The sequence below is a fragment of the Ranitomeya imitator genome, chromosome 2 (genome assembly GCF_032444005.1).
Source record: "Ranitomeya imitator isolate aRanImi1 chromosome 2, aRanImi1.pri, whole genome shotgun sequence".
NCBI classification, from domain to species: Eukaryota; Metazoa; Chordata; class Amphibia; order Anura; family Dendrobatidae; genus Ranitomeya; species Ranitomeya imitator.
Genome location: NC_091283.1, coordinates 831,698,028 through 831,723,460, shown reverse-complemented (window position 1 = coordinate 831,723,460; position 25,433 = coordinate 831,698,028). Strand labels below are relative to the sequence as shown.

At 45.4% G+C, this 25,433-nt stretch overlaps 1 protein-coding gene across 1 annotated transcript in view; it reads right to left on the bottom strand.

The window, feature by feature from the left end:
• Nucleotides 1-25,433, bottom strand: part of LOC138666857 (C-type lectin domain family 4 member A-like) — an 84,310-nt gene that overhangs the window by 35,176 nt on the left and 23,701 nt on the right. Inside the window, exons 2-5 of the mRNA XM_069755036.1 lie at nucleotides 15,912-16,048; nucleotides 14,334-14,411; nucleotides 3,061-3,153; nucleotides 1,860-1,946 (exon numbers count right to left, since the gene is read on the bottom strand). Of these exons, the coding sequence (XP_069611137.1) occupies nucleotides 1,860-1,946; nucleotides 3,061-3,153; nucleotides 14,334-14,411; nucleotides 15,912-15,990 (337 nt within the window). The 5' untranslated portion in view covers nucleotides 15,991-16,048. The remainder of the gene's footprint in view (nucleotides 1-1,859; nucleotides 1,947-3,060; nucleotides 3,154-14,333; nucleotides 14,412-15,911; nucleotides 16,049-25,433) is intronic.

Genomic DNA, 25,433 nt, shown 5'->3' with positions numbered 1-25,433 from the left:
AGAGAATTTCCCTGACTGGAAATTCTTCCACACATGCTCAGTTTCAAAAGACGGAGCCCGTCGCTGGATTCCTGCTTTTGACAGTCAGCGACGGATCCTGCGTCCATAGGCTTCCATTATAGCCAACGACGGGCAGCGCAGGATCCATCGCTGAGTGATTTTCCGACGTACAGAAAAAACGTTCCTCTGTGCGTTGTCCCCACCCGACAGAGAGCAATTTTCCGACGGATCCAGTGCACGACGGAGGAAACGTGAGGCCATCTGTCACAATCCATCACTAATACAAGTCTATGAGGAAAAACAGGATCCAGCAGAAAAATTTGCTGGATCCTGTTTTTTCAAAAATCATCGGATTTCGACGGGAGCTCAAAGACGTGTGAAAGAGGCCTAACAGCAAAGATTGGAGCAAGTTCCAATTGTGGCTGTTAACCACTTAACTGGTGCTATCAATCTTTCAATTGTGGGCTCCCATTTGGTTGCCATGGCAGCCAGGGATCTGCTGAAGACCCTTGTCACCATTATAACAGTGGAACACAGTGACTGTGCAACGCTGGTGGGTATAGACCCACTGCGCCACTGGCCAGGCTTATTTCTGGTGGGGCGTTACTAGATGTGTACCGGGTCTTCACTAGAGACTCTGATGGTCAGGATAGGATGGGCTGCCGGTTGACATCAGGCACCACTCCAGAGCAGTCCAAAGGACTGCAACAACTGACCGGATGGTCACAGGCGTGGGTACCAAGTACAGGAGGGCGAAGAAAAAGATGAAGACAGATGGTCTGAAGTCGGGGCAAGCAGCACAGATTCAGCATATGAACCCGAGGTCAGGAGTGGAAAGGTCAGATAGGACAGGTATACAAGCTGGGTCAATAACATGAGATACCAAATACAGATACGAATGAGCAGGACACTAGCAGACAAACTGACTAGCAACCAATGTTCAGGCCAAGATTGGTGGGTGAAGCTGCCTAATATAGAGCCTGCATGCACGGGATAGGTCGGGGAACCTAATTTCTGCAGGATAAAGCAGGGTTAAATTCCTGTAGAGACCAGCCATGCCCCCTAAAGCCAAATGGAAACAGATTCAGATGCAGTAATGCTGCAAGACGTAAACCTCAGTGAGCTGGTCTCACGTGAGGGGAAACCACCTGGTGACTGGTGAGTAGAGCTGTACTGAGGTGAGGAGGCATGCAAGTTACCACTGTGAGTCTGACAATGACCATATTTGTACTGTTATGAAACTCAGCCATAGATTGGGCTTCATATGAGATCAGCTTGTCTATTATATGCAAAAAACTATAGCAAGTTTAAGTCTTCTAGGGCAGGGGCTAAAAATAAATTGAAAATCAATATAAAAGTTTTTACAAATATATAAAAAATAAAACATGCAAACGTTTAAATCACTTTTATCTAATAACAAAGCATATTTGAAGTCGGATTTTTCTAAGTATAAAATTAGTTAAAGGGGTTTTGTACTTTCAGGAAAGTGAACCCCAAACACAACACTCCAAAATACCTCTCTGTATTTTAGCTGTAGTGGTGACGTCACTTTGACAGCGCACATCACCGCTGTAGCCAATCACTGAGCTCAGTGGCTTGTGCCGTTTAATTGACCAGCAGTAGCCTCAATAACATGTATCACGTCCAATGTGTGAGGCCTCGTGAAGAAAGACCATGCTGGAAGCAAAAACATAAGAAGCATTGGATCCAGAGCAGCGATGGATCAGTAAGGTGAGTATAAATTGTTTTTTATTTTATGACCTTCAAAGGTAGGTATTTTTTCTAAATATTTTTAATGGCCGGCCAAGTACCTTATTATGAATATTTAAAAGCTATCACAGAGATAATTATTTTCTCACCTAAAGAATTGTTAGTCTTGTTAATACAGAGTTCTTCATTTAGTCGATAGATTTTTTCTTTGCATTCGTCATTTGTATATTTATAACCTGAAAGAAACAAAGTTCATCTAAATTAAAAGGAGTGAAAAAGGGTCTGGTTCTCAAACATCTTATTTTCAAGAAGCAGATTTTCTGCAGAAATCTCTGCAAATGTCCAATTCATCTGAATAAGTGATAATAGGTGTCAAGTATCTACTGGACATAGAGGAGTGGAAGGAGTTGTAGGTGCCGTACATTTGGTAATTATTACAGATGCAAAAAGATTTGCAGGATCCTGTTGCATAATATCAATGAGACTGACTAATCAAAGAGGAGCTAAAAATGTCTACAGGTAGGAGATTCACAGAGCTGTGGTCTGGAGGCCATGGACTACCAGTGTGGCTACTGTATTCATTGAATCTTTTTGATCATCTTTAGCAACTATTCGCACAGTGCGTGTAGTTTTGATTGAGATCAATAATATTACAATATTACGGCAATAGATTTATTCAATGTGAATTGACTGTGTGTTATTATGCTATGACTTCTCTCCAGACCCTGGAGTTTAATAAAAATAGGAGGTAAAAAAAATATGAATACTCATCTCACCTCTGACTTGGTTCATTTGATTTCCTGCTTGGATATTCTGGTCTAACGTCAGTCACAGTCCACTGGTATTCTTCACGCTACAGAACCCATTGTGTCTTCAGTGCCTTCGGCACACACTGGTAGCGATATGGCATCCTGATGGGACCCGTGACGTGAAGAAAACAGGAATCCTGTGAATGAAGACCGGACCAGAAGGACCAAGTGGAGATCTGTGCGAGCAAGGTCATGGTCTTAGAGAGTTGAGCTTTAATTTTAAAATAATTCTATCCCTTTCCGTTCCTTATGAATCCAGCAAAATGCACTTGCATAAATCACAAAAAAAATATATATATCAAATTCTGATGAATTTTTTTGTTAACTTGGAGATGAATACCATTCGCCTTGAAGTGATTTGCTCATCTCCATTATTTACTTCATTCATTTATGTTGCACATTGTGTCCAATAGTACGGTAAATTGATTACTGGACTAAGCCCTGACATTGTGCACTTCGAGACTTGGTAGATTTCTTAGGGAAGAGGTATTCACATGCAGCAGTTTTACAGGGCACAAGATCTATGTATAACATGGCGTACCAATGTATCCAGCAGCGCAACAAAGGAGGACAATGAGGAGAACTATGATGAGAGTTTTGTAATCGCATCTCTTCAGGGTTTTTTTCTGGACTTCTGTAAATAAATATAGAAGAAGGTGTTAGATATCCGCACATACTAAAGCAGCAATAGTGATAAGACGCTACAGGCTGATCTTGAAGACATTAAATAGAAGAATTTTTCTCAAAGGAGAAGATATTTTAAAAAAAATTAAATGACAGGTCTAAGGTCCGAGACTGCACTACTGGGACACTGTAAAGGCTATTTATATTGCCTTCCACCTTGCAAATGTTTTGCACGCCCCCATACTGAATTTAACCCCAGACCATGATCTTTCTTCCACCAAATTTAACTGTTTTCTGGGTGTATTTTGGATCCATACGGGCTCCAGTAGGTCTCCTGCAGTATTTGCGGCGGCTGTGGTGTAATTCTACTGACGACTCATCAGAAAAATCCACCTTCTGCCACTTTTCCAGCGTCCATCTGTTTAGCAGTTTGTGGGACTTTGCAAATGCCACACTTTTTTTATTTGCCTTTTGTTTAGTGCTGTGTTGTGAATTCTGTTGTCGGGCTCCCTCTTGTGGTCATGAATGGTACTTCGGCTGGTTCTGTCCATGGACTTCCTCTGGTGGGTGTTTCTGAGTTTCCTTCCACAGGTGACGAGGTTAATTCATTAGCTGGCTGCTCTATTTAACTCCACTTAGATCTTTGCTCCATGCCACATGTCAATGTTCCAGTATTGGTCTAGATCACTCCTGGATCGTTCTTGTGACCTGTCTTCCCAGCAGAAGCTAAGTTCCAGCTTGTATTTCTTTGGTTTGCTATTTTTCTGTCCAGCTTGCTATTTTTATTGTTGTCTTGCTTGCTGGAAGCTCTGGGACGCAGAGGGAGCGCCTCCGCACCGTGAGTCGGTGCAGAGGGTCTTTTTTGCGCCCTCTGCGTGGTCTTTTTGTAGGTTTTTGTGCTGACCGCAAAGTAACCTTTCCTATCCTCGGTCTGTTCAGTAAGTCGGGCCTCACTTTGCTAAATCTATTTCATCTCTGTGTTTGTATTTTCATCTTTACTCACAGTCATTATATGTGGGGGGCTGCCTTTTCCTTTGGGGAATTTCTGTGAGGCAAGGTAGGCTTTATTTTTCTATCTTCAGGGCTAGCTAGTTCCTTAGGCTGTGCCGAGTTGCATAGGGAGCGTTAGGCGCAATCCACGGCTATTTCTAGTGTGTTTGATAGGATTAGGGATTGCAGTCAGTAGAGATCCCACGTCCCAGAGCTCGTCCTTTATTATCAGTAACTATCAGGTCATTCCGTGTGCTCTTAACCACCAGGTCCATTATTGTCCTGACCACCAGGTCATAACAGTACAGGTGGCCCAAAGTACTAATGCATCTCAATAGAGGGATAAGAGAAGTTCTGAGACCATTTTTTTTCTTTGCAGTGTGTTTTGTCTCTCTTTTCCCCTTTACCTCTGGGTGATTCAGGACACTGGTGTAAACATGGACATTCAAGGTCTGTCCTCTTGGATGGATAATCTCACTACAAGGGTACAAAACATTCAAAATTTTGTGGTTCAGAATCCGATGTCAGAGCCTAGGATTCCAATTCCTGATTTGTTTTTTGGTGATAGATCTAAGTTCTTGAATTTCAAAAATAATTGTAAATTGTTTCTTGCCTTGAAACCTCGCTCCTCAGGTGACCCTGTTCAACAAGTAAAGATCATTATTTCTTTGTTACGTGGTGACCCCCAAGACTGGGCATTTTCGTTTGCGCCAGGAGATCCGGCATTGCGTGATGTTGATGCGTTTTTTCTGGTGCTTGGATTGCTTTATGACGAACCTAATTCAGTAGATCAGGCAGAGAAAATCTTGCTGGCTCTGTGTCAGGGTCAGGATGAAGCGCAGATATATTGTCAGAAGTTTAGAAAGTGGTCTGTGCTCACTCAGTGGAATGAATGTGCCCTGGCAGCAATCTTCAGAAAGGGTCTCTCTGAAGCCCTTAAGGATGTCATGGTGGGGTTTCCCATGCCTGCTGGTCTGAATGAGTCTATGTCCTTGGCCATTCAGATCGATCGACGCTTGCGTGAGCGTAAAGCTGTGCACCATTTGGCGGTACTATCTGAGCATGGGCCTGAGCCTATGCAATGTGATAGGACTTTGACCAGAGCTGAACGGCAAGAACACAGACGTCGGAATGGGCTATGTTTTTACTGTGGTGATTCCACTCATGCTATCTCCGATTGTCCTAAGCGCACTAAGCGGTTCGCTAGGTCTGCCATCATTGGTACGGTACAGTCTAAATTTCTATTGTCTGTTACTCTGATTTGCTCTTTGTCATCCTATTCTGTTATGGCATTTGTGGATTCAGGCGCTGCCCTGAATTTGATGGACTTGGAGTATGCTAGGTGCTGTGGTTTTTTCTTGGAGCCCTTGCAGTATCCTATTCCATTGAGAGGAATTGATGCTACGCCTTTGGCCAAGAATAAGCCTCAGTACTGGACCCAATTGACCATGTGCATGGCTCCTGCACATCAGGAGGATATCCGCTTTCTGGTGTTGCATAATCTGCATGATGTGGTCGTTTTGGGGTTGCCATGGCTACAGGTTCATAATCCAGTATTGGACTGGAAATCTATGTCTGTGTCCAGCTGGGGTTGCCAGGGGGTACATGGTGATGTTCCATTTTTGTCTATTTCGTCTTCCACTCCTTCTGAAGTTCCAGAGTTTTTGTCGGATTATCGGGATGTATTTGATGAGCCCAAAGCCAGTGCCCTACCTCCTCATAGGGATTGCGATTGTGCAATTAATTTGATTCCTGGTAGTAAGTTTCCTAAGGGCCGATTGTTCAATTTATCTGTGCCAGAACACGCCGCTATGCGGAGTTATATAAAGGAATCCTTGGAGAAAGGCCATATTCGCCCGTCGTCATCACCGTTAGGAGCAGGGTTCTTTTTTGTGGCCAAGAAGGATGGTTCTTTGAGACCTTGTATTGATTACCGCCTTCTTAATAAAATTACAGTCAAATTTCAGTATCCTTTGCCATTGCTGTCTGATTTGTTTGCTCGTATTAAAGGGGCTAGTTGGTTCACCAAGATAGATCTTCGAGGGGCGTATAATCTTGTGCGTATTAAACAAGGCGATGAATGGAAAACAACATTTAATACGCCCGAGGGCCATTTTGAGTACCTGGTTATGCCATTCGGGCTTTCCAATGCTCCATCAGTATTTCAGTCTTTTATGCATGACATCTTCCGAGAGTACCTGGATAAATTCCTGATTGTGTATTTGGATGATATTTTGGTCTTTTCGGATGATTGGGAGTCTCATGTGAAGCAGGTCAGAATGGTGTTCCAGGTCCTTCGTGCGAATTCCTTGTTTGTGAAGGGGTCAAAGTGTCTCTTTGGAGTTCAGAAGGTTTCATTTTTGGGGTTCATTTTTTCCCCTTCTACTATCGAGATGGACCCTGTTAAAGTCCAAGCCATTTACGATTGGACTTAGCCGACATCTGTGAAGAGCCTGCAAAAGTTCCTGGGTTTTGCTAATTTTTATCGGCGCTTCATCGCTAATTTTTCTACTGTTGCTAAACCGTTGACTGATTTGACCAAGAAGGGTGCTGATGTGGTCAATTGGTCTTCTGCAGCTGTAGAGGCTTTTCAGGAGTTGAAGCGTCATTTTTCTTCTGCCCCTGTGTTGTGCCAGCCAGATGTTTCGCTCCCATTTCAGGTTGAGGTTGATGCTTCTGAGATTGGAGCAGGGGCTGTTTTGTCGCAAAGAATTTCTGATGGCTCGGTGATGAAGCCATGTGCTTTCTTTTCTAGAAAGTTTTCGCCTGCTGAGCGTAACTATGATGTTGGTAATCGTGAGTTGTTGGCCATGAAGTGGGCATTCGAGGAGTGGCGTCATTGGCTGGAAGGAGCCAAGCATCGCGTGGTGGTCTTGACAGATCACAAGAATTTGACTTATCTTGAGTCTGCCAAACGGTTGAATCCGAGACAGGCTCGATGGTCGTTATTTTTCTCCCGTTTTGATTTTGTGGTTTTGTACCTTCCGGGCTCTAAGAATGTGAAGGCTGATGCCCTGTCAAGGAGTTTTGTGCCTGACTCTCCGGGTGTTCCTGAGCCGGCGGGTATTCTCAAAGAGGGGGTAATTTTGTCTGCCATCTCCCCTGATTTGCGGCGGGTGCTGCAAAAATTTCAGGCTGATAGACCTGACTGTTGCCCAGCGGAGAAACTGTTTGTCCCTGATAGATGGACTAGTAGAGTTATCGCTGAGATTCATTGTTCAGTGTTGGCTGGGCATCCTGGAATCTTTGGTACCAGAGATTTGGTGGCTAGATCCTTCTGGTGGCCGTCTTTGTCACGGGATGTGCGTTCTTTTGTGCAGTCCTGTGGGACTTGTGCTCAGGCTAAGCCCTGCTGTTCTCGTGCCAGTGGGTTGCTTTTGCCCGAAGAGGCCCTGGACGCATATTTCTATGGATTTTATTTCGGATCTCCCCGTCTCTCAAAAGATGTCGGTCATTTGGGTGGTTTGTGATCGCTTTTCTAAGATGGTCCATTTGGTACCTTTGTCTAAATTGCCTTCCTCCTCTGATTTGGTGCCATTATTTTTCCAGCATGTGGTTCGTTTACATGGTATCCCGGAGAACATAGTTTCTGACAGAGGTTCCCAGTTTGTTTCGAGGTTTTGGCGATCCTTTTCTGCTAGGATGGGCATTGATTTGTCTTTTTCCTCGGCTTTCCATCCTCAGACAAATGGCCAAACCGAACGAACTAATCAAACTTTGGAAACATATCTGAGATGCTTTGTTTCTGCTGATCAGGATGATTGGGTGTCCTTTTTGCCGTTGGCTGAGTTCGCCCTTAATAATCGGGCCAGCTCGGCTACTTTGGTTTCGCCGTTTTTCTGCAATTCTGGTTTCCATCCTCGTTTCTCTTCAGGGCAGGTTGAGTCTTCGGACTGTCCTGGTGTAGATACTGTGGTGGATAGGTTGCAGCAGATTTGGACTCATGTGGTGGACAATTTGACATTGTCCCAGGAGAAGGCTCAACGTTTCGCTAACCGCCGGCGCTGTGTGGGTCCCCGACTTTGTGTTGGGGATTTGGTTTGGTTGTCGTCTCGTTATGTTCCTATGAAGGTTTCCTCTCCTAAGTTTAAGCCTCGTTTCATTGGTCCGTATAAGATTTCTGAGGTTATCAATCCTGTCATTTCGTTTGGCCCTTCCTGCTTCTTTTGCCATCCATAATGTGTTCCATAGGTCGTTATTGCGGAGATACGTGGCACCTGTGGTTCCATTCGTTATCCTCCTGCCCCGGTGTTGGTTGAGGGGGAGTTGGAGTATGTGGTGGAGAAGATTTTGGATTCTCGTGTTTCGAGACGGAAACTCCAGTACCTGGTCAAGTGGAAGGGTTATGGTCAGGAAGATAATTCCTGGGTTTTTGCCTCTGATGTTCATGCTGCCGATCTGGTTCGTGCCTTTCATTTGGCTCATCCTGGTCGGCCTGGGGGCTCTGGTGAGGGTTCGGTGACCCCTCCTCAAGGGGGGGTACTGTTGTGAATTCTGTTGTCGGGCTCCCTCCTGTGGTCATGAATGGTACTTCGGCTGGTTCTGTCCATGGACTTCCTCTGGTGGGTGTTTCTGAGTTTCCTTCCACAGGTGACGAGGTTAATTCGTTAGCTGGCTGCTCTATTTCACTCCACTTAGATCTTTGCTCCATGCCACCTGTCAATGTTCCAGTATTGGTCTAGTTCACTCCTGGATCGTTCTTGTGACCTGTCTTCCCAGCAGAAGCTAAGTTCCAGCTTGTATTTCTTTGGTTTGCTATTTTTCTGTCCAGCTTGCTATTTTTATTGTTGTCTTACTTGCTGGAAGCTCTGGGACGCAGAGGGAGCGCCTCCGCACCGTGAGTTGGTGCGGAGGGTCTTTTTTGCGCCCTCTGCGTGGTCTTTTTGTAGGTTTTTGTGCTGACCGCAAAGTAACCTTTCCTATCCTCGGTCTGTTCAGTAAGTTGGGCCTCACTTTGCTAAATCTATTTAATCTCTGTGTTTGTATTTTCATCTTTACTCAGTCATTATATGTGGGGAGCTGCCTTTTCCTTTGGGGAATTTCTCTGAGGCAAGGTAGGCTTTATTTTTCTATCTTCAGGGCTAGCTAGTTCCTTAGGCTGTGCCGAGTTGCATAGGGAGCGTTAGGCGCAATCCACGGCTATTTCTAGTGTGTTTGATAGGATTAGGGATTGCGGTCAGCAGAGTTCCCACGTCCCAGAGCTCGTCCTTTATTATCAGTAACTATCAGGTCATTCCGTGTGCTCTAAACCACCAGGTCCATTATTGTCCTGACCACCAGGTCATAACAGTGCTGGCTTCTGGGCACTGATTTGACCATGGAGGCCATTTCGAGACAGAATCCTACAAACTGTTCTAGTTGACACATGGACGTGAGATGACCAGGCCTGTTGGAGCTCTGTTGCAGTGAAAGAGGGGCTTGCTTTGGATTTTCTAACCAACAAATGTTCCTCCTGAGCAGTTATCTTGTGGCGTCTGCCGGACCTGGGCTTTTCAAACACATCTCCAGTCTCTTCAAATCTTTTTTTAATTCTTTGTACTTGATGCTGAGACACATTAAAGGTGCCAGCCACCTCTGCAGTGGATCTGGTCTTCAGCCTCTTGATAATCCAGGCTTTGGTCGCAGGGTAGATTTTTGGCATCTTGTCAGAGCTCAAGTTTCAGTTCAAGCGAAGATCTGAGGTGCTGGGTTTCTTTTTATACACACACACTAATTAATCGATCATTTACTAAGCGCAGGTGAGGATGTAAGCTAGGATTGGGTGCATTATATGACCAGGCGACAAAACTTTGTCTTGCCAAAATGATCAATATTTCTGCATTGATGCCAATTTATTTTCTTAACCTAAACCACATTTCGGAGGGTTTCAGCTTTCAAAAGAATAATTTATACAACCAATGGATGAATTTAACGTCAGGTTATAAGCTTTTAGTTACATAACATGAATAAGCGGCATAACTTCTGTCAGGGAGTGTACATGATGGATCTTAAATATGAACAGATCTAGCTTATTATTTTCCCATTCCCTGATGAGTATAAGAGACGAAATGCGTCGGGAGGAATTGTTGTTGCGGTCACGGTAATGAGGGTCCTTTTTGGAGCATTAACCTGGGGCACTGTATGGATGAAAATAATCGCCACCCTCTGAATGTCTTCATGGTTCCCTAGAGTTTGGTCAAGGAAAGCGAGGTGAGGTCTTTCCTATTTATATGTACCTGACATTGGGTTAATAGAGAAGAAAAGGCGGGAGTTTATTTTGGATTGAATTTTACCTTTAATTTTAAATTTTGAATCCTTCTCTTGACACCAACACCACTGTGATACGTTACTTAACTGATAACCACTGTGGATATTGCTGCTATGGCCTCTTTTTGATCCCAAAAACTGCTATATTGGATAGCAGCTGTGTGTGTGTTTTTTATGTGTGTCTTTTCATGGTTTTTTCATGTGGATTTTGTATCCTATTGCCAGTTAGGCTTTTTAGAATATTTTTTTAATAAAGTTTTTCAACATTTTTTGATTAATTACAGCTTGCTTTTGATACTAATTTGATTGGTGGTCATTGTTTTTTCTAATTTTGGAAGAAGAAATCAATTTTTCCTAATTCTTTAACCCCTTAATCCCCAAGGGTGGTTTGCCCATTAATGACCGGGCCAATTTTTACAATTCTGACCACTGTCCATTTATGAGGCTATAACTCTGGAACGCTTCAACGGATCCTGATGATTCTGACATTGTTTTCTCAGGACATATTGTACTTCATAATAGTGGCAAAATTTCTTCAATAAGACTTGCGTTTATTTGTGAAAAAATGGAAATCACAGAGATATGTCACACAAAACACTTAATAAGTAACATTTCCCACATGTCTACTTTACATCAGCACAATTTTGGAACCAAAATGTTTTTTTGTTAGGGAGTTATAAGGGTTAAAAGTTGACCAGCAATTTCTCATTTTTACAACACCATTTTTTTTTAGGGACCACATCTCATTTGAAGTCATTTTGAGGGGTGTATATGATAGAAAATAACCAAGTGTAACACCATTCTAAAAACTGCACCCCTCAAGGTGCTCAAAACCACATTCAAGAAGGTGTTTCACAGGAATTTTTGGAATGTTTAAATAAAAATGAACATTTTACTTTTTTCACACAAAATTTACCGTACTTCAGCTCCAATTTGCTTTATTTTACCAAGGGTAACATGGGAAAATGGACCCCAAAAGTTGTTGTACAATTTGTCCTTAGTACGACGATACCCAATAAGAGGGGGTAAACCACTGTTTGGGTGCATGGCAGAGCTCGGAAGGGAAGGAGCGCTATTTGACTTTTCAATGCAAAATTGACTGGAATTGAGATGGGACGCCATATTGCGTTTGGAGAGCCTCTGATGTGCCTAAACATTGAAACCCCCCACAAGTGGCACCATTTTGGAAAGTAGACCCCCTAAGGAACTTATCTAGATGTGTGCTGAGTACTTTGATCCACCAAGTGCTTCACAGAAGTTTATAATGCAGAGCCGTAAAAATATAAAAACATCTTTTTTTCACAAAAATGATCTTTTCACCCTCAATTTTTTATTTTCCCAAGGGTAAGAGAAGAAATTGGACCACAAAAGTTGTGCAATTTGTCCTGAGTACACTGATACCCCATATGTGGGGGTAAACCACAGTTTGGGCGCATGACAGACCTCGGAAGAGAAGGAGCGCCGTTTGACTTTTCAATGCAAAATTGACTGGAATTGAGATGGTACGCCATGTTGCGCTTGGAGAGCCACTGATGTGCCTAAACATTGAAACCCCCCAAAAGTGACACCATTTTGGAAAGTAGAAACCCTAAGGAACTTATCTAGATGTTAAACAATAAAATACACCGGCGCTAAGACTATATGTGTAAGCTCCACAAGTGCCGCTGGTATCCCTATCGGATAATGTGCCCAATCCGACAGAAAAAAACAAAGAAAATCAATATACAACAACGGGAATACCGCGCTACAAGTGGCTATGGCTGATGAACGTGCAGAATACTATGGTATTATATGGGCGCTGCTAAAATACCTGTGTGGCAGTGGCTATTTGACTACACGGGTGACTACTTAGACCTTATACTTATATTAGATCGCACCCATTAATCGCCACTGCTAATAACTAATACCTTACTTGGTGTAGCTATGTAGATTCCAATGCGCTGGTGAGCTGTCAGCTTCAGACCCAGATGCCGGACCTGCGTTCCTATAAGTCCGCTGCGCCGGAAAGAAGTCACGCTCTTGTAGAAGCCACACAGGTATTTTAGCAGCGCCCATATAATACCATAGTATTCTGCACGTTCATCAGCCATAGCCACTTGTAGCGCGGTATTCCCGTTGTTGTATATTGATTTACTTATCTAGATGTGTTGTGAGAGCTTTGAACCCCCAAGTGTTTCACTACAGTTTATAACGCAGAGCCGTGAAAATAAAAATTATTTTTCTCCCACAAAAATTATTTTTTAGCCCCAAGTTTTGTATTTTCCCAAGGTTAACAGAAGAAATTGGATCACAAAAGTTGTTGTGCAATTTGTCCTGAGCACGTGGATATGCCATATGTGGGGGGGGAACCACTGTTTGGGCACATGGCAGAGCTCGGAATGGAAGGAGCGCCATTTGGAATGCAGACTTAGATGGATTGGTCTGCAGGCGTCACATTGCGTTTGCAGAGCCCCTAATGTACCTAAACAGTAGAAACCCCCCACAAGTGACCCCATATTAGAAACTAGACCCCCAAGGAACTTATCTAGATGTGTTGTGAGAACTTTGAACCCTCAAGTGTTTCACTACAGTTTATAACGCAGAGCCGTAAAAATAAAAAATCATTTTTTTCCTACAAAAATGTTTTTTTAGCTCCCAAATTTTTATTTTCCCAAGGGTAACAAGAGAAATTGGACCCCAAAGGTTGTTGTCCAATTTGTCCTGAGTATGCTGATACCCCATATGTTGGGGTAAACCCCTGTTTGGGCACACGGGAGAGCTCGGAAGGGAAGGAGCACTGTTTTACTTTTCAACGCAGAATTGGCTGGAATTACGATTGGACGCCATGTCGTGTTTGGAGAGCCCCTGATGTGCCTAAACAGTGGAAACCCCCCAATTATAACTGAAACCCTAACCCTAACCCTACCCCTAACCCTAGCCCTAACCCTAACCCTAGTCCTAACCATAGCCCTAATCCTAACCCTAACCCTAGCCCTAACCCTAACCCTAATGGGAAAATGAAAATAAATACATTTTTTTAAATGTATTATTTTTCCCTAACTAAGGGGGTGATGAAGGGGGTATTGATTTACTTTTATTGTGGGGTTTTTAGCGGATTTTTATGATTGGCAGCCGTCACACACTGAAAGACGCTTTTTATTGCAAAAAATAGTTTTTGTGTCTCCACATTTTGAGAGCTATAATTTTTCCATATTTTGGTCCACAGAGTCATGTGAGGTCTTGTTTTTTGCAGGACGAGTTGACGTTTTTATTGGTAACATTTTCGGGCACGTGACTTTTTTTTATCACTTTTTCCGATTTCTGTGAGGCAGAATGACCAAAAACCAGCTATTCATGAATTTCTTTTTTTTTTTTTGGGGGGGGGGAAAGCACGCAGTGAGCCCCCTCCCTATGCCGCCAGGACATTGTGATCATGTTTGATCGCAGTGTGCCGGGGGTTAAAGTGCCAGGGGTGGTCCGTGACCGCTCCTGGCACATAGTGCCGGATGTCAGCTGCGATAGTCAGCTGACACCCGGCCGCGATCGTCCGCACTCCCCCCGTGAGCGCGGCTGATCGCCCATGATGTACTATCCCGTCCCTGGGAATTAAGTCCCAGGTCACCTCGACGGGATAGTACGTCATATGGGATTAAGGGGTTAAATATTACATCCCTAATGTTCCAGTGGTTTCATCAATAGTACAGATATCTAGTGTTTAATGCCTGGTCCTAAAATCTCACAAGTATTTTCATCTTTCCAAATCCTACGTAGCTGCAAAGTGTTAAGTCTAAAACAAGTTAGTCAGACATACAGTACATTTCCAACCAGAAATCAACAGAGGATAGAGAAGATGGAACATATTTAGTGAAAAAATAATTTTTGTTCTCTAAAGGATCATTTACTTAAAGTAATGCCTGAGACCGTCCGTCTATAGATGGTGCCCCACCAGAATGAATACTGCGTAGATGACCTCACCTGGTGCTGGGTCCTCAGCTGGTAAATGACTCTGGGATGCAGCTGTCCTTATATCAGCATAAACAACACCGGGGACATCTGTGTAAAGATAATGGTCCATGGTTATCAGAGCATTACCATATGCAAATTTGAGGTGCTGTAGGGAAAAACTGAGTGTTCTATACTGGATTTATTCCCATGCTGTAAAAATGATCCATCATTTACCATCATTGCAGTGTCATCTGAGTTTCTCCAGAGTTTCATCAGTTTTTCTCAGGTGTGGAATAAAAGAAGTTTTTCTATCTTCTCATATTCAGCAGTCCGAGAAAAACTTACAGCACTAAGATGGCAATTTTTTTCATACACCCATAGACTTGCATTACCGATTTTGATCCAAAACACGTGTCAATATTGGACAAGTGTCTGTGATTTGAAATCAGACTTGTGATCAACCCATAGACCCAAGGTATGAGTTCTATCCATGAAAAACATGGATACAACTTGTACGCAAAAACGGATGTCTGAATGAGCCCTGAGGCTACGTTCACACAGTGCGGTTTTTGCTGCGGATCCGCAGCGGATTTGCCGCTGCGGATCCGCAGCCGTTTTCCATGTGGTGTACAGTACAATGTAACCCTATGGAAAACGAAACCCGCTGTGCCCACGATCCTGAATTTCTCGGGAAAAACCGCGCGGAAACGCTGTGGAAAAAAAGAAGTACCATGTCAATTCTTTCTGCGGATTCCGCAGCGGGTTTCCGACTGCACCAATAGGAAAGTGCAGTTGGAAACCCGCAGAGGAATCCGCAGAAGAAAACGCAGGAAAATCCGCAGTGCAAAATGCAATGATTTTGCACTGCGGATTTTCCAAAAAAGGACCTGAAAAATCCGCAGGGAATTCAGGATCGTGTGAACGTAGCCTTATACTGAACCATGTTAAAATGCAATATAATTTTTTTATGCATTTGCAATGGCAAAATCATGGAATAACACATTGTGATATAACCATGAGATGTGTGAAATGATGGAAATCATAATGTGATATTAAAAATCTATAACTAGCTAATTATTATAGTGTAACGCTCACAGGGGTCCAGGAAACTGAGAGAGGAGGAGCAGTCTGTCAGAGTTCTTGCACTGGAGGTTAGTGACGACCAGGAGTGTTCTCTGTTGCAGATATAGCAGAGCTCGGAATGCTGATCTGTGTATGACCCGGCCTACATCACTGATTGGTAGCCCTCCGTGTACACTGTAAATTGACAGAAAGCCACAAAACAGTGATAAGGGCAGGCTTAAACAGAGCAGAAGGACAAGAAGGCACAAGACGTGCAGTGATAATCTCCTGCTGATAAAACACTGATTGTATTGACCTGCTGAAACATAGCCTAGTAAGTAACAAATCACTGGAATCAGGCTCTCTTCCCCTACATCATGCTTCTCTCAGATTGCACAACAGAAACCTGCTGACAGATTCCATTAAACTTATAGAACTTATACTTGATTAGTTAAGGAAAAGAAATTGCCCGTGAAAGCTGAATTCAGGGATCCTGCCTAATGACACTTCCTATATCATCTGTCACTATATATTTCCACATCTTACCTTCCTCAGCAGAACGTGTCTTGGGTGGATGTCTGTGACCTTTCTTGAGGTTTAGTTTGGAATAGGTAACCTGCTCCATATTTTTCCCGAGTGTTAATATGCACTTTATAGATGGGCAGTAAGTAACAGTATGGTTTCTAAAAAAAAACAGATTTTGTTCATTAACGAATTGATACAAGCAAGCTAGATATATCAAAGGACTGATAAACTTGTTTATTCTGATACTATCTTCTGATGGACGTCTATGCTGCTTTGAAATATACTCCAGTATGTGCCATCACCTGTCTCCTCCATATATCTCTGAACTAATCTCCCGATATCTTCCCTCACGTAATCTCCGGTCCTGCCAAGACCTCCTTCTCTCCTCCACACTTATTCGCTCCTCACTAGTGTTGAGCATTCCGATACTGCAAATATCGGGAATACCGATGCTGAGTTCCGATACTTTTGCAATATCGGAAGTTCCCATAATGCAATCAGCCAGTTTGGTTTAATTCAGCCAATGAGGAATCATTAGAAGTGTGGGCACATTCTGTTCTGTATGTTAGGTATGTAACTACGGGCATGGCTGTGATTGGCTGCTGAAATGATGTCATGATGCACTATAAAAGCCGCCGCCGCCATTTTGGGTTCACTCTGCTGTGAATTCAGATAGTGACAGGACGCTGTGTTCTGACTGAAGGCCAGTTTGAGATAGTGATTTGCTTCATTGTGCTTTACCCAGGCTAATTTAGCAACCGCTGTGTGACAACCTTGTTTTTGCCTTGCAGCGCTGTTCACGGCTGTCTGCAAGGTGTCTGTGTGAGTGCAACTCACTCTGTAGCCTGTTCTGCAGCCACAGCTAGTTGTAGTCAGCTCAGTGTGCGTCACTGCCTCATACTGTTCCATTGTCCTTTTTTCAATTAGTGCTGTCTGCTGCACATTTTTCCAGATTTATCTTATTAGTGGGTTTCCATCCGTATCCTGCTAGATTGCGGAAAAACACTATATAGGAGTACATAGAGGAGCTTTTTTTGGTCTTGCAGCGGTGTTCACGGCTGTCTGCAAGGTCTCTGTGTGAGTTCAGCTCACGCTGTAGTCTGTTCTGCAGCCACAGCTGGTTGTAGTCAGCTCAGCGTGCGTCACTGCCTCATATTGTTCCATTGTCCTTTTTTCAATTAGTGCTGCCTGCTGCACATTTTTCCAGATTTATCCTAGTAGTGCGTTTCCATCTGTATCCTGCTAGATTGCAGAAAAACACTATACAGGAGTACATAGAGGAGCTTTTTTTTGGCCTTGCAGCACTGTTCACGGCTATCTGCAAGGTCTCTGTGTGAGTTCAGCTCACGCTGTAGTCTGTTCTGCAGCTACAGCTGGTTGTAGTCAGCTCAGCCTGCGTCACTGCCTCATACTATTCTATTGACCTTTTTTCAATTAGTGCTGCCTGCTGCACATTTTTCCAGATTTATCCTATTAGTGGGTTTCCATCCGTATCCTGCTAGATTGCGGAAAAACGTAATATAGGAGTATATTAGAGGAGCTTTTTTTTGGCCTTGCAGCTCTGTTCATGGCTGTCTGCAAGGTCTCTGTGTGAGTTTAGCTCACACTGTAGTCTGTTCTGCAGCCACAGCTAGTTGTAGTCAGCTCAGCATGCGTCACTGCCTCATACTGTTCCGTTGTCCTTTTTTCAATTAGTGCTGCCTGCTGCACATTTTTCAAGATTTATCCTATTAGTGGGTTTCCATCTGTATCCTGTTAGATTGCGGAAAAACACTATATAGGAGTACACAGAGGAGCCTTTCTGCAGCCTTGTTCCCTGCAGCTCCAGCCAGATTAGGATTAGCCTATTTTTTGGAGCCTCATCTATTGCATTATAGGTTACCTTCCTGCATTGTAATCACTACAAAAAGTTTGTGATACTATCGGTTTTACATCTTTGGGCACATCCAGTGTCTTTTTGTGAAAAAAAACAAAAAGTTAATAACGTTCACCAAACACTCCACTTTACAGTTGTGTAGGTCACATTAGCTCATATTAAAGTCTAGTCCACACGTTATAAAATTAGTGTTTCTTATTCCTGTTAGCAGCTGTTCAGGAATAAGCACACTAAGCCCTTAGTTCTTTTCTGCCTATCTTTATCAGTCTACCAAGATGAAGAAGGCAGGGATTAAGGCACGTTGTCGTGGGTGTGGAGTTTCTGCAGGGAGAGAACGTGGGGATTCTGTGCCTGCTGCGGGCACCGGTGACTCATCATCCACCAGTTTTAGCAGGGAACAGTCCTTCATGCACAGCTTTATAGGAGCTCGCCGTACCCCACTGCTGCATGACGAACAAATTGAAGCCATTGTTGGATGGATGGCAGCTAACGCATCGACTTCAATTAGTGCCACATCCTCTCAGGTACAGAGCACTGAAGAGCACCCATCTATCTCTTCACCACCTGCCAAATTGCCCAGGCACTCAGAGAGCCCAGGACAGGAGCCATCTCTACTTCTGTTCTCTGAATTTCTTGGCTTGGAAAGAGGGGGCCAGCCAAGCAGCATTCGAGAAACTGAAGAAGAGGCAGTATGCAGTGATGCGCAACTGCTTTGTCTCTCTGAATCTGAAGAGGCGGGTGGGCTAGTGCCTACGGTCAGCACACCTCGGTACGCATCTGATGATGAGACTCAGGTGCCACTTTCTGGTGCGTTCTGTGCTGCTGAGACTACCCAGGAGAAGGAGTTGTTGGAAGAGGGTAGTGTAGATGATGAGGTCCTTGACTCATCATGGCGTGAGGTACAGGAAGGTGGTGGGAGCAGCTCTAAGGAAGACATTCCCAAAATGGTCCAAAAAGGAGGGAGAGGGAGGGGGAAGACTGCGTTGCCTGTAGCCTCCACTTGGGCACCCATTAGGAGCATGCCTTTTCCAAAACCCAAAATGGGCGCTCCCAAGACTTGCAGTGCCTGGTCCTTTTTTGACACAGATGCAGATGATATTTGCTTTGTCAAATGCAAGCTGTGTAATCAGAAAGTCAAAAGAGGGAAAAGTGTCAGCAACCTCAATACTTCAAATATGTGGAAACATGTGCAGACCAAGCATGTGGTGGAGTTAGAAAAACACACTGAAGACCTAGGCCAACATACAGCGGCACCTACCACCTCTTCAGCTCGTGTTGTAGCCTCTTCCTCCAGCTCACACACAGCTGGTTTGGCTTCCTCACAGGATCGCCATGGAAGAACCTCTGGCACTGTTGGACAGAGACCGAGTGTAATTCCACCCACAGCACCACGTTCCCTATCATCCTCCCACTCCCAGCCCAGTCTACAGCCATCGGTAGCACAGGCATGGGAGAAAAGGCGTCCATTCTCGGCAAACCACCCCCGAGCACAGGCTCTGAATGCTGGCTTTGCAAAACAACTGTCCCTTGAAATGCTCTCATTCAGGCTGGTGGAGACTGACACCTTCCGTAACTTGATGGCATTGGCAGTCCCACAATACAGCATGCCCAGCCGCTTTTATTTCAGCAGGCAAGCCGTCCATGCCCTGCAAAAGCATGTGGAGGGAAACATTAAACATGCACTACTAAACTCCATTAGTAGCAAGGTCCACCTCACCACCGATGCGTGGAACAGTCACAATGGACAGGGACGATACCTTTCCCTCACTGCCCATTGCGTAAATGTTGTGGAGCCGGGTACAGATCTTGCAAGTGGCGCTGTACATGTTCTGCCAACTCCAAGGATTGCAGGAATCCAGTCTGTACACATTGACTCCTCCTCATACTCCAGTTCCTCTGAATCAGCGCTACAGGAGCAGTCACAGTCTACCTCCACATGGACCCGTGAACGCTTACCTGTTACGACTGATATGAGCACAGCCGTGGCCAAACATTAACAGGCCGTATTGAAACTAGTTTCTTTGGGGAAATCGAAGCCACACAGCGCAGGTGTGCTGGAATGCCGTCAAGCAGGAGAGCGACGTATGGTTTGTGCCAGCGAATCTCCAGCCAGGCATGGTAGTGTGTGACAATGGCCGAAATCTGGTGGCAGCTCTGGGCCTAGGCAACCTCACTCTCATCCCATGTCTGGCACATGTGCTCAACTTGGTTGTGCAGAGTTTTTTGGGGGACTATCCGGATCTTGATGCACTGCTGCACAAGGTCCGCCTAGAGTGCGCTCACTTGCGGCATTCCAGCATGGCAAGATTGCGCATTGCAGCTCTGCAGTGCCGATTCCACCTTCCGGAACATCACATCATATGTGACCTACCCACCAGGTGGAATTCAACGTTACTTATGTTGGAGAAGTTGTGTGAGCAGCAGGCAGCAGTAATGGAGTACCAGCTGCATCAGGCGCAAAAAAGTCGCACTGTGCGCCGTTCAGACTTCACAACCACTGAGTGGGCTACTGTGAAGGACATCTGCCAGGTTTTGCGTGCCTTCGATGATTCCACGCGGATGGCGAGTGCAGATGATGCACTAGTCAGCATGACTATCCCCCTTATCTGCCTGCTTGAAAAAGCACTGCAAGCGCTAAGGGATGAAGTTGTGGAAGAGGTGGAGGATGAGGAGTCACAAATGTCATCTGCTTCTGGACAGTCTGCGCAACATGGTTCCTCACAAAGGCCTAGGCAGGAGACACTTTGTGAGGAGGATGAGGAGGAGTCAATGGAGAAGGAAGACATCTGTCCAGAGGAGGGAGGTACACAAATGCTCTAGTAGTCAGTATGTAGAGCGAGGGTGGGGTGATGCAGAGCAGTCAGAGTTCACGATTCAAGCAGGGGACAGCGTTTCTTGGTCAGTTGGCAGTCTGCAGCACATGGTTGATTTCACGCTGCAGTGCCTGAGAAACGACCCCGCATCGCCCACATTCTCAACTTACAAAGCCTCATAACACCGTTGAACCGGGAGCGTAAAATGCGGGAGTACCAAGACACACTGGTGCATTCCATCATCTTCTGCAGTCCAACCGAGAGTAGTGCTGCTAGTGCTTTACAAAGCAGCTCAGTGCGTTGAGGCAGTGGAGGAAGCTCTGCACAAAGAGGGAGCAGAAGCAGTGCCTCAGCACAAGGCAAGACCTGTTTGGCCCAAATGTGGCAAACTTTTGTGTGCCCGTCACAAATGTCTACACCATCACAGACGGCTCCAGTCAGCAGGAGGCAACGTTTCCGTCAGATGGTGACAGACTACATGTCTTGCCCTCTCAGTGTACTCCCAGAGCTTAGCCAGTATGCATTGGATGTGCTGGCTTGCCCTGCTTCTAGTGTATTATCGGAACACATCTTTAGTGCCACAGGTGGTGTACTAACAGACCGTCGCATGCGACTATCCTCCGATAATGTTAACCGGCTTACTTTTCTGAAAATGAACAAGGCCTGGATCTCTCTGGAATTTGCCACTCCTCTTCCAGATTAAATAACTGGTTGGCAGCAGTATCCAGGTCTCCTGTTGTGTTCATGTTTCTACCACCTGAACTGTAATCCCTGGGCTCCAACACCGCCAGTTGCTACTCAGAAGTGCCATCTGCACAGTCAACACATGACCCAGTGTTATAGGGTTTCAGTAACATCAGCTGATCCCCAGCTGTGTAACCGGCAATTTCTCCTGCTCCGTCCACACTCACACTACTTCAGATATTAAACTTGCTCCAATTAGGCCTCAGCCTACACTCTGCTTCCCCTGGATTCCCTGGGCTCCAACACCGCCAGTTGCTGCTCAGAAGTGCCGTCTGCACAGTCAACACTTGCTGCCGTGTTATCGGGGTTCAGTAACATCAGCTGATCCCCAGCTGTGTAACCGGCAATTTCTCCTGCTCCGTCCACACTCACACTACTTCAGATATTAAACTTGCTCCAATTAGGCCTCAGCCTACACTCTGCTTCCCCTGGATTCCCTGGGCTCCAACACCGCCAGTTGCTGCTCAGAAGTGCCGTCTGCACAGTCAACACTTGCTGCCGTGTTATCGGGGTTCAGTAACGTCAGCTGATCCCCTGCTGTGTATCCGGCAATTTCTCCTGCTCTGTCCACATTCATACTACTTCAGATATTAAACTTGCTCCAATTAGGCCTCAGCCTACACTCTGCTTGACCCTGGGCTCCAACACTGCCAGTTGCTGCTCGGAAGTGCCGTCTGCACAGAGAAAAACACTAGCTCCTGTATTAGTGGGGTTCAGTAACGCCAGCTACTTCCCTGCTGTGTGTCCTGCAAGGTCTAATGCTCCCTCAACATTCACATTACAACAGATATTAAACTTGCTCCAGTTAGGCCTCGGCCTACACCCTGATTGACCCTTGGCTCCAACACCGCCAGTTGCTGCTCGGAAGTGCCATCTGCACAGAGAAAAATACTAGCTCCTGTGTTAGTGGGGTTCAGTAACGCCAGCTGCTCCCCTGCTGTGTGTTCGGCAATGTCTCCTGCTCCCTCCACTTTCACATTACAACAGATATTAAACTTGCTCCGATTAGGCCTCGGCCTACACCCTGATTGACCCTTGGCTCCAACACCGCCAGTTGCTGCTCGGAAGTGCCATCTGCACAGAGAAAAACACTACCTCCTGTGTTAGTGGGGTTCAGTAATGCCAGCTGCTCCCCTGCTGTGTGTGCGGCAATTTCTCCAATCTGTTTCTTGCATTGACCCTGGGTTCCAAAACCACCAGTTGCTGCTCGGAAGTGCCGTCTGCACAGTCAACAGTTGCTCCTCTGTTATTAGGGTTCAGTAACGCCAGTTGCTCCCCTGCTTTGTGTGCGGCAATTTTTCTTGCTCCCACCACACTAAGACTACAACAGATATTAAACTTGCTCCAATTAGGCATCTTCCTATACTCTGCTTCTAGCATTGACCCTGGGCTCCAACGCCGCCAGTTGCTGCTCAGAAGTGCCGTATGTACAGAGAAAAACAATAGCTCCTGTGTTAGTGGGTTTCAGTAGCACCAGCTGCTCCCCTGCTGTGTGTCCGGCAATGTCTCCTGCTCCCTCCACATTCACATTACAACAAATATTAAACTTGCTCCAATTAGGCCTCGGCCTACACCCTGATAGAACCTGGGCTCAAACATCACCAGTTGCTGCTCGGAAGTGCCATCTGCACAGTCAACACATGACCCAGTGTTATAGGGTTTCAGTAACGTCAGCTGATCTTTTACTTATGCTCCTTGCACCTGCTGAACTAAACACTTATAAAATGTGTCCCCTCATACCGTGAAAGTCCCGGAGGTGGGACTTTCCTTCCTAATCAGATGCGGCACAGCTGTCATTCATACCCCCTCCTGAGCGTTGTGTCACAATGTGACTGTCCTGGTGTGACACGACCTGGCAGGTGGTCGGTCACAAAACGGCGAAACACACAAGGGTACACCGGGGACACTTTAACAACGGTGGGCCCTGTTGGTAGGGAACAGGGAATGGGCACCTCCTGCACTCACCTGAGGCTGTGCCCTGATCTTGCTACCATCCCTATACGGGTTCTTTCAACCCATCACCGACTAGGATACCTTGTCCCTCACTTACCCTGCTCTAATCCCTATGTAGGGAACTGACAGGTGAGAGCACTGGTCCCACCACTGCACTAATACAACACTGGGAAAGTTACAAACAACAAAGGGACAAAGAAACAATAACACCACACTTAGCTTTCTCTGCTGCAAAGCACCACACAGCAGAGTAAGGCACCAGGAATAAGTATTCAGCTGTAGAACAACAGCACTCAGCAAGCTCCTATTCCAGCAAGGTTGGTATCCAAAGGACCTGTATAACAAACAGTCAGCTGATGAACCAGGTGACCTTTTAAAGGAAGGTGGGAGTGGTCACCACCCACAACAGCAGAACAAGCTGCAATGCAATTACACCAGCGGCCACCGGGGAAAAACTACATTAACCCCCGATGACCTGAAATGAAAAAAGGTTTTAATCTGAAGGAAACCAGATCTGCCACAGATCCAAACATGGATCGTGACACGTTGTTTGAATCTGTCCCGGAGCCTGCGCTGTTATGTAATCCCTTGGCCATGCGCAGTTAGCTCTGCTCGTCTTCTGACATCATTTGATGTCAGGCTGACTGCTCCTGTGCGACTGCGCTGCCCGAGATCCCACCCCGCAGTGTCTTCTGATTTATTCACACTGTGGGGCTGGGATTCATGGGCATGCGCAGTGCATATATTCGCCTCTCACTCATCTCCTTCTGCCTTTTTCAGACTTGCCGGCGTCAGCTGATTCCTAAGCGCATTCCATGGCGATTATTAATCAGCTGACGCCGCACAGTCTGAAGAAGGCAGAGGGAGATGAGTGAGAGGCGAAGAAATGCACTGCGCATGCCCATGAATCCCAGCCCCGCAGTGTGAATAAATCAGAAGACACTGTGGGGTGGGATCTCGGGCAGCACGGCCGCACAGGCGCAGTCAGCCTGACAACAAATGATGTCAGAAGACGGGCAGCGCTAACTACGCATGGCCGAGGGATAACATAACAGCGCAGGCTCCGGGACAGATTCAAACAACGCTGAAGAAGCGGCGCCCGACAACAAGGGGGTATGAATGATGGCTGTGCTGCATCTCATTAAGAAGGAAAGTCCCGCCTCCGGGACAGTTTTACGGTATGAGGGGGCACATTTTATAAATATTTACTTCAGCATGGGCAAGGAGCATAACTAAAAGAGCCACCTTTTCCTTGTGCAGCATTAGTGCTGCACAAGTGGCACTTTTAGTTACAATCGCCTGGGGGTTACAGGTTCCCTTTCAACTTGCTCCAATTAGGCCTAGCCTACACTCTGCTTCTCTTTTATTTCCTGGGCTCATGGTTAGGGCTTTCTACTGCAGTCTGTGGGCAATGGGGAGCCAGTGAAGGGATTGACAGAGGGGAGAGTGTTGTGAATTCTGTGGCAGAGCTCCCTCTTGTGGTCACAAGTGGTACTTCGTCTGATTCTCTCTGTGATCTTCCGTTGATGGAGAAAAGTGGTACTGCGGCTTCTGAGTTTCCTTCCTCAGGTGATATGGTGAAGTCGTTAGGTGCTACCCTATTTAACTCCACCTGGTGCTTGGATCCTTGCTTCCAGTCAATGTTCTAGTGTTGGACCTGTTTCCTCCTGGAGTGTTCCTGTGGCCTGCTGATCTGCATAGCTAAGTTCCTCTTTGCTTTTTGTTTGCTGTTTTTTCTATTCCAGCTTGTCAATTTGTTTTTTCTGCTAGCTGGAAGCTCTATCCTCGCTCTGTTCAGGAAGTTGGGCCTCACTTTGCTAAATCTATTTCATCTCTACGTTTGTCTTTTCATCTTAACTCACAGTCATTATATGTGGGGGCTGCCTTTTCCTTTCAGCTCACGGCAAGAGTACAAAGTATTCAAGACTTTGTGGTTCAGAATTCTATGTTAGAACCGAGAATTCCTATTCCTGATTTGTTTTTTGGAGATAGAACCAAATTTCTGAGTTTCAAAAATAATTGCAAACTATTTCTGGCTTTGAAACCTCGTTCCTCTGGTGACCCAGGTCAACAAGTTAGGATCGTTATTTCTTTTTTGCGTGGCGACCCTCAGGACTGGGCATTTTCTCTTGCGTCAGGAGATCCTGCATTAAGTAA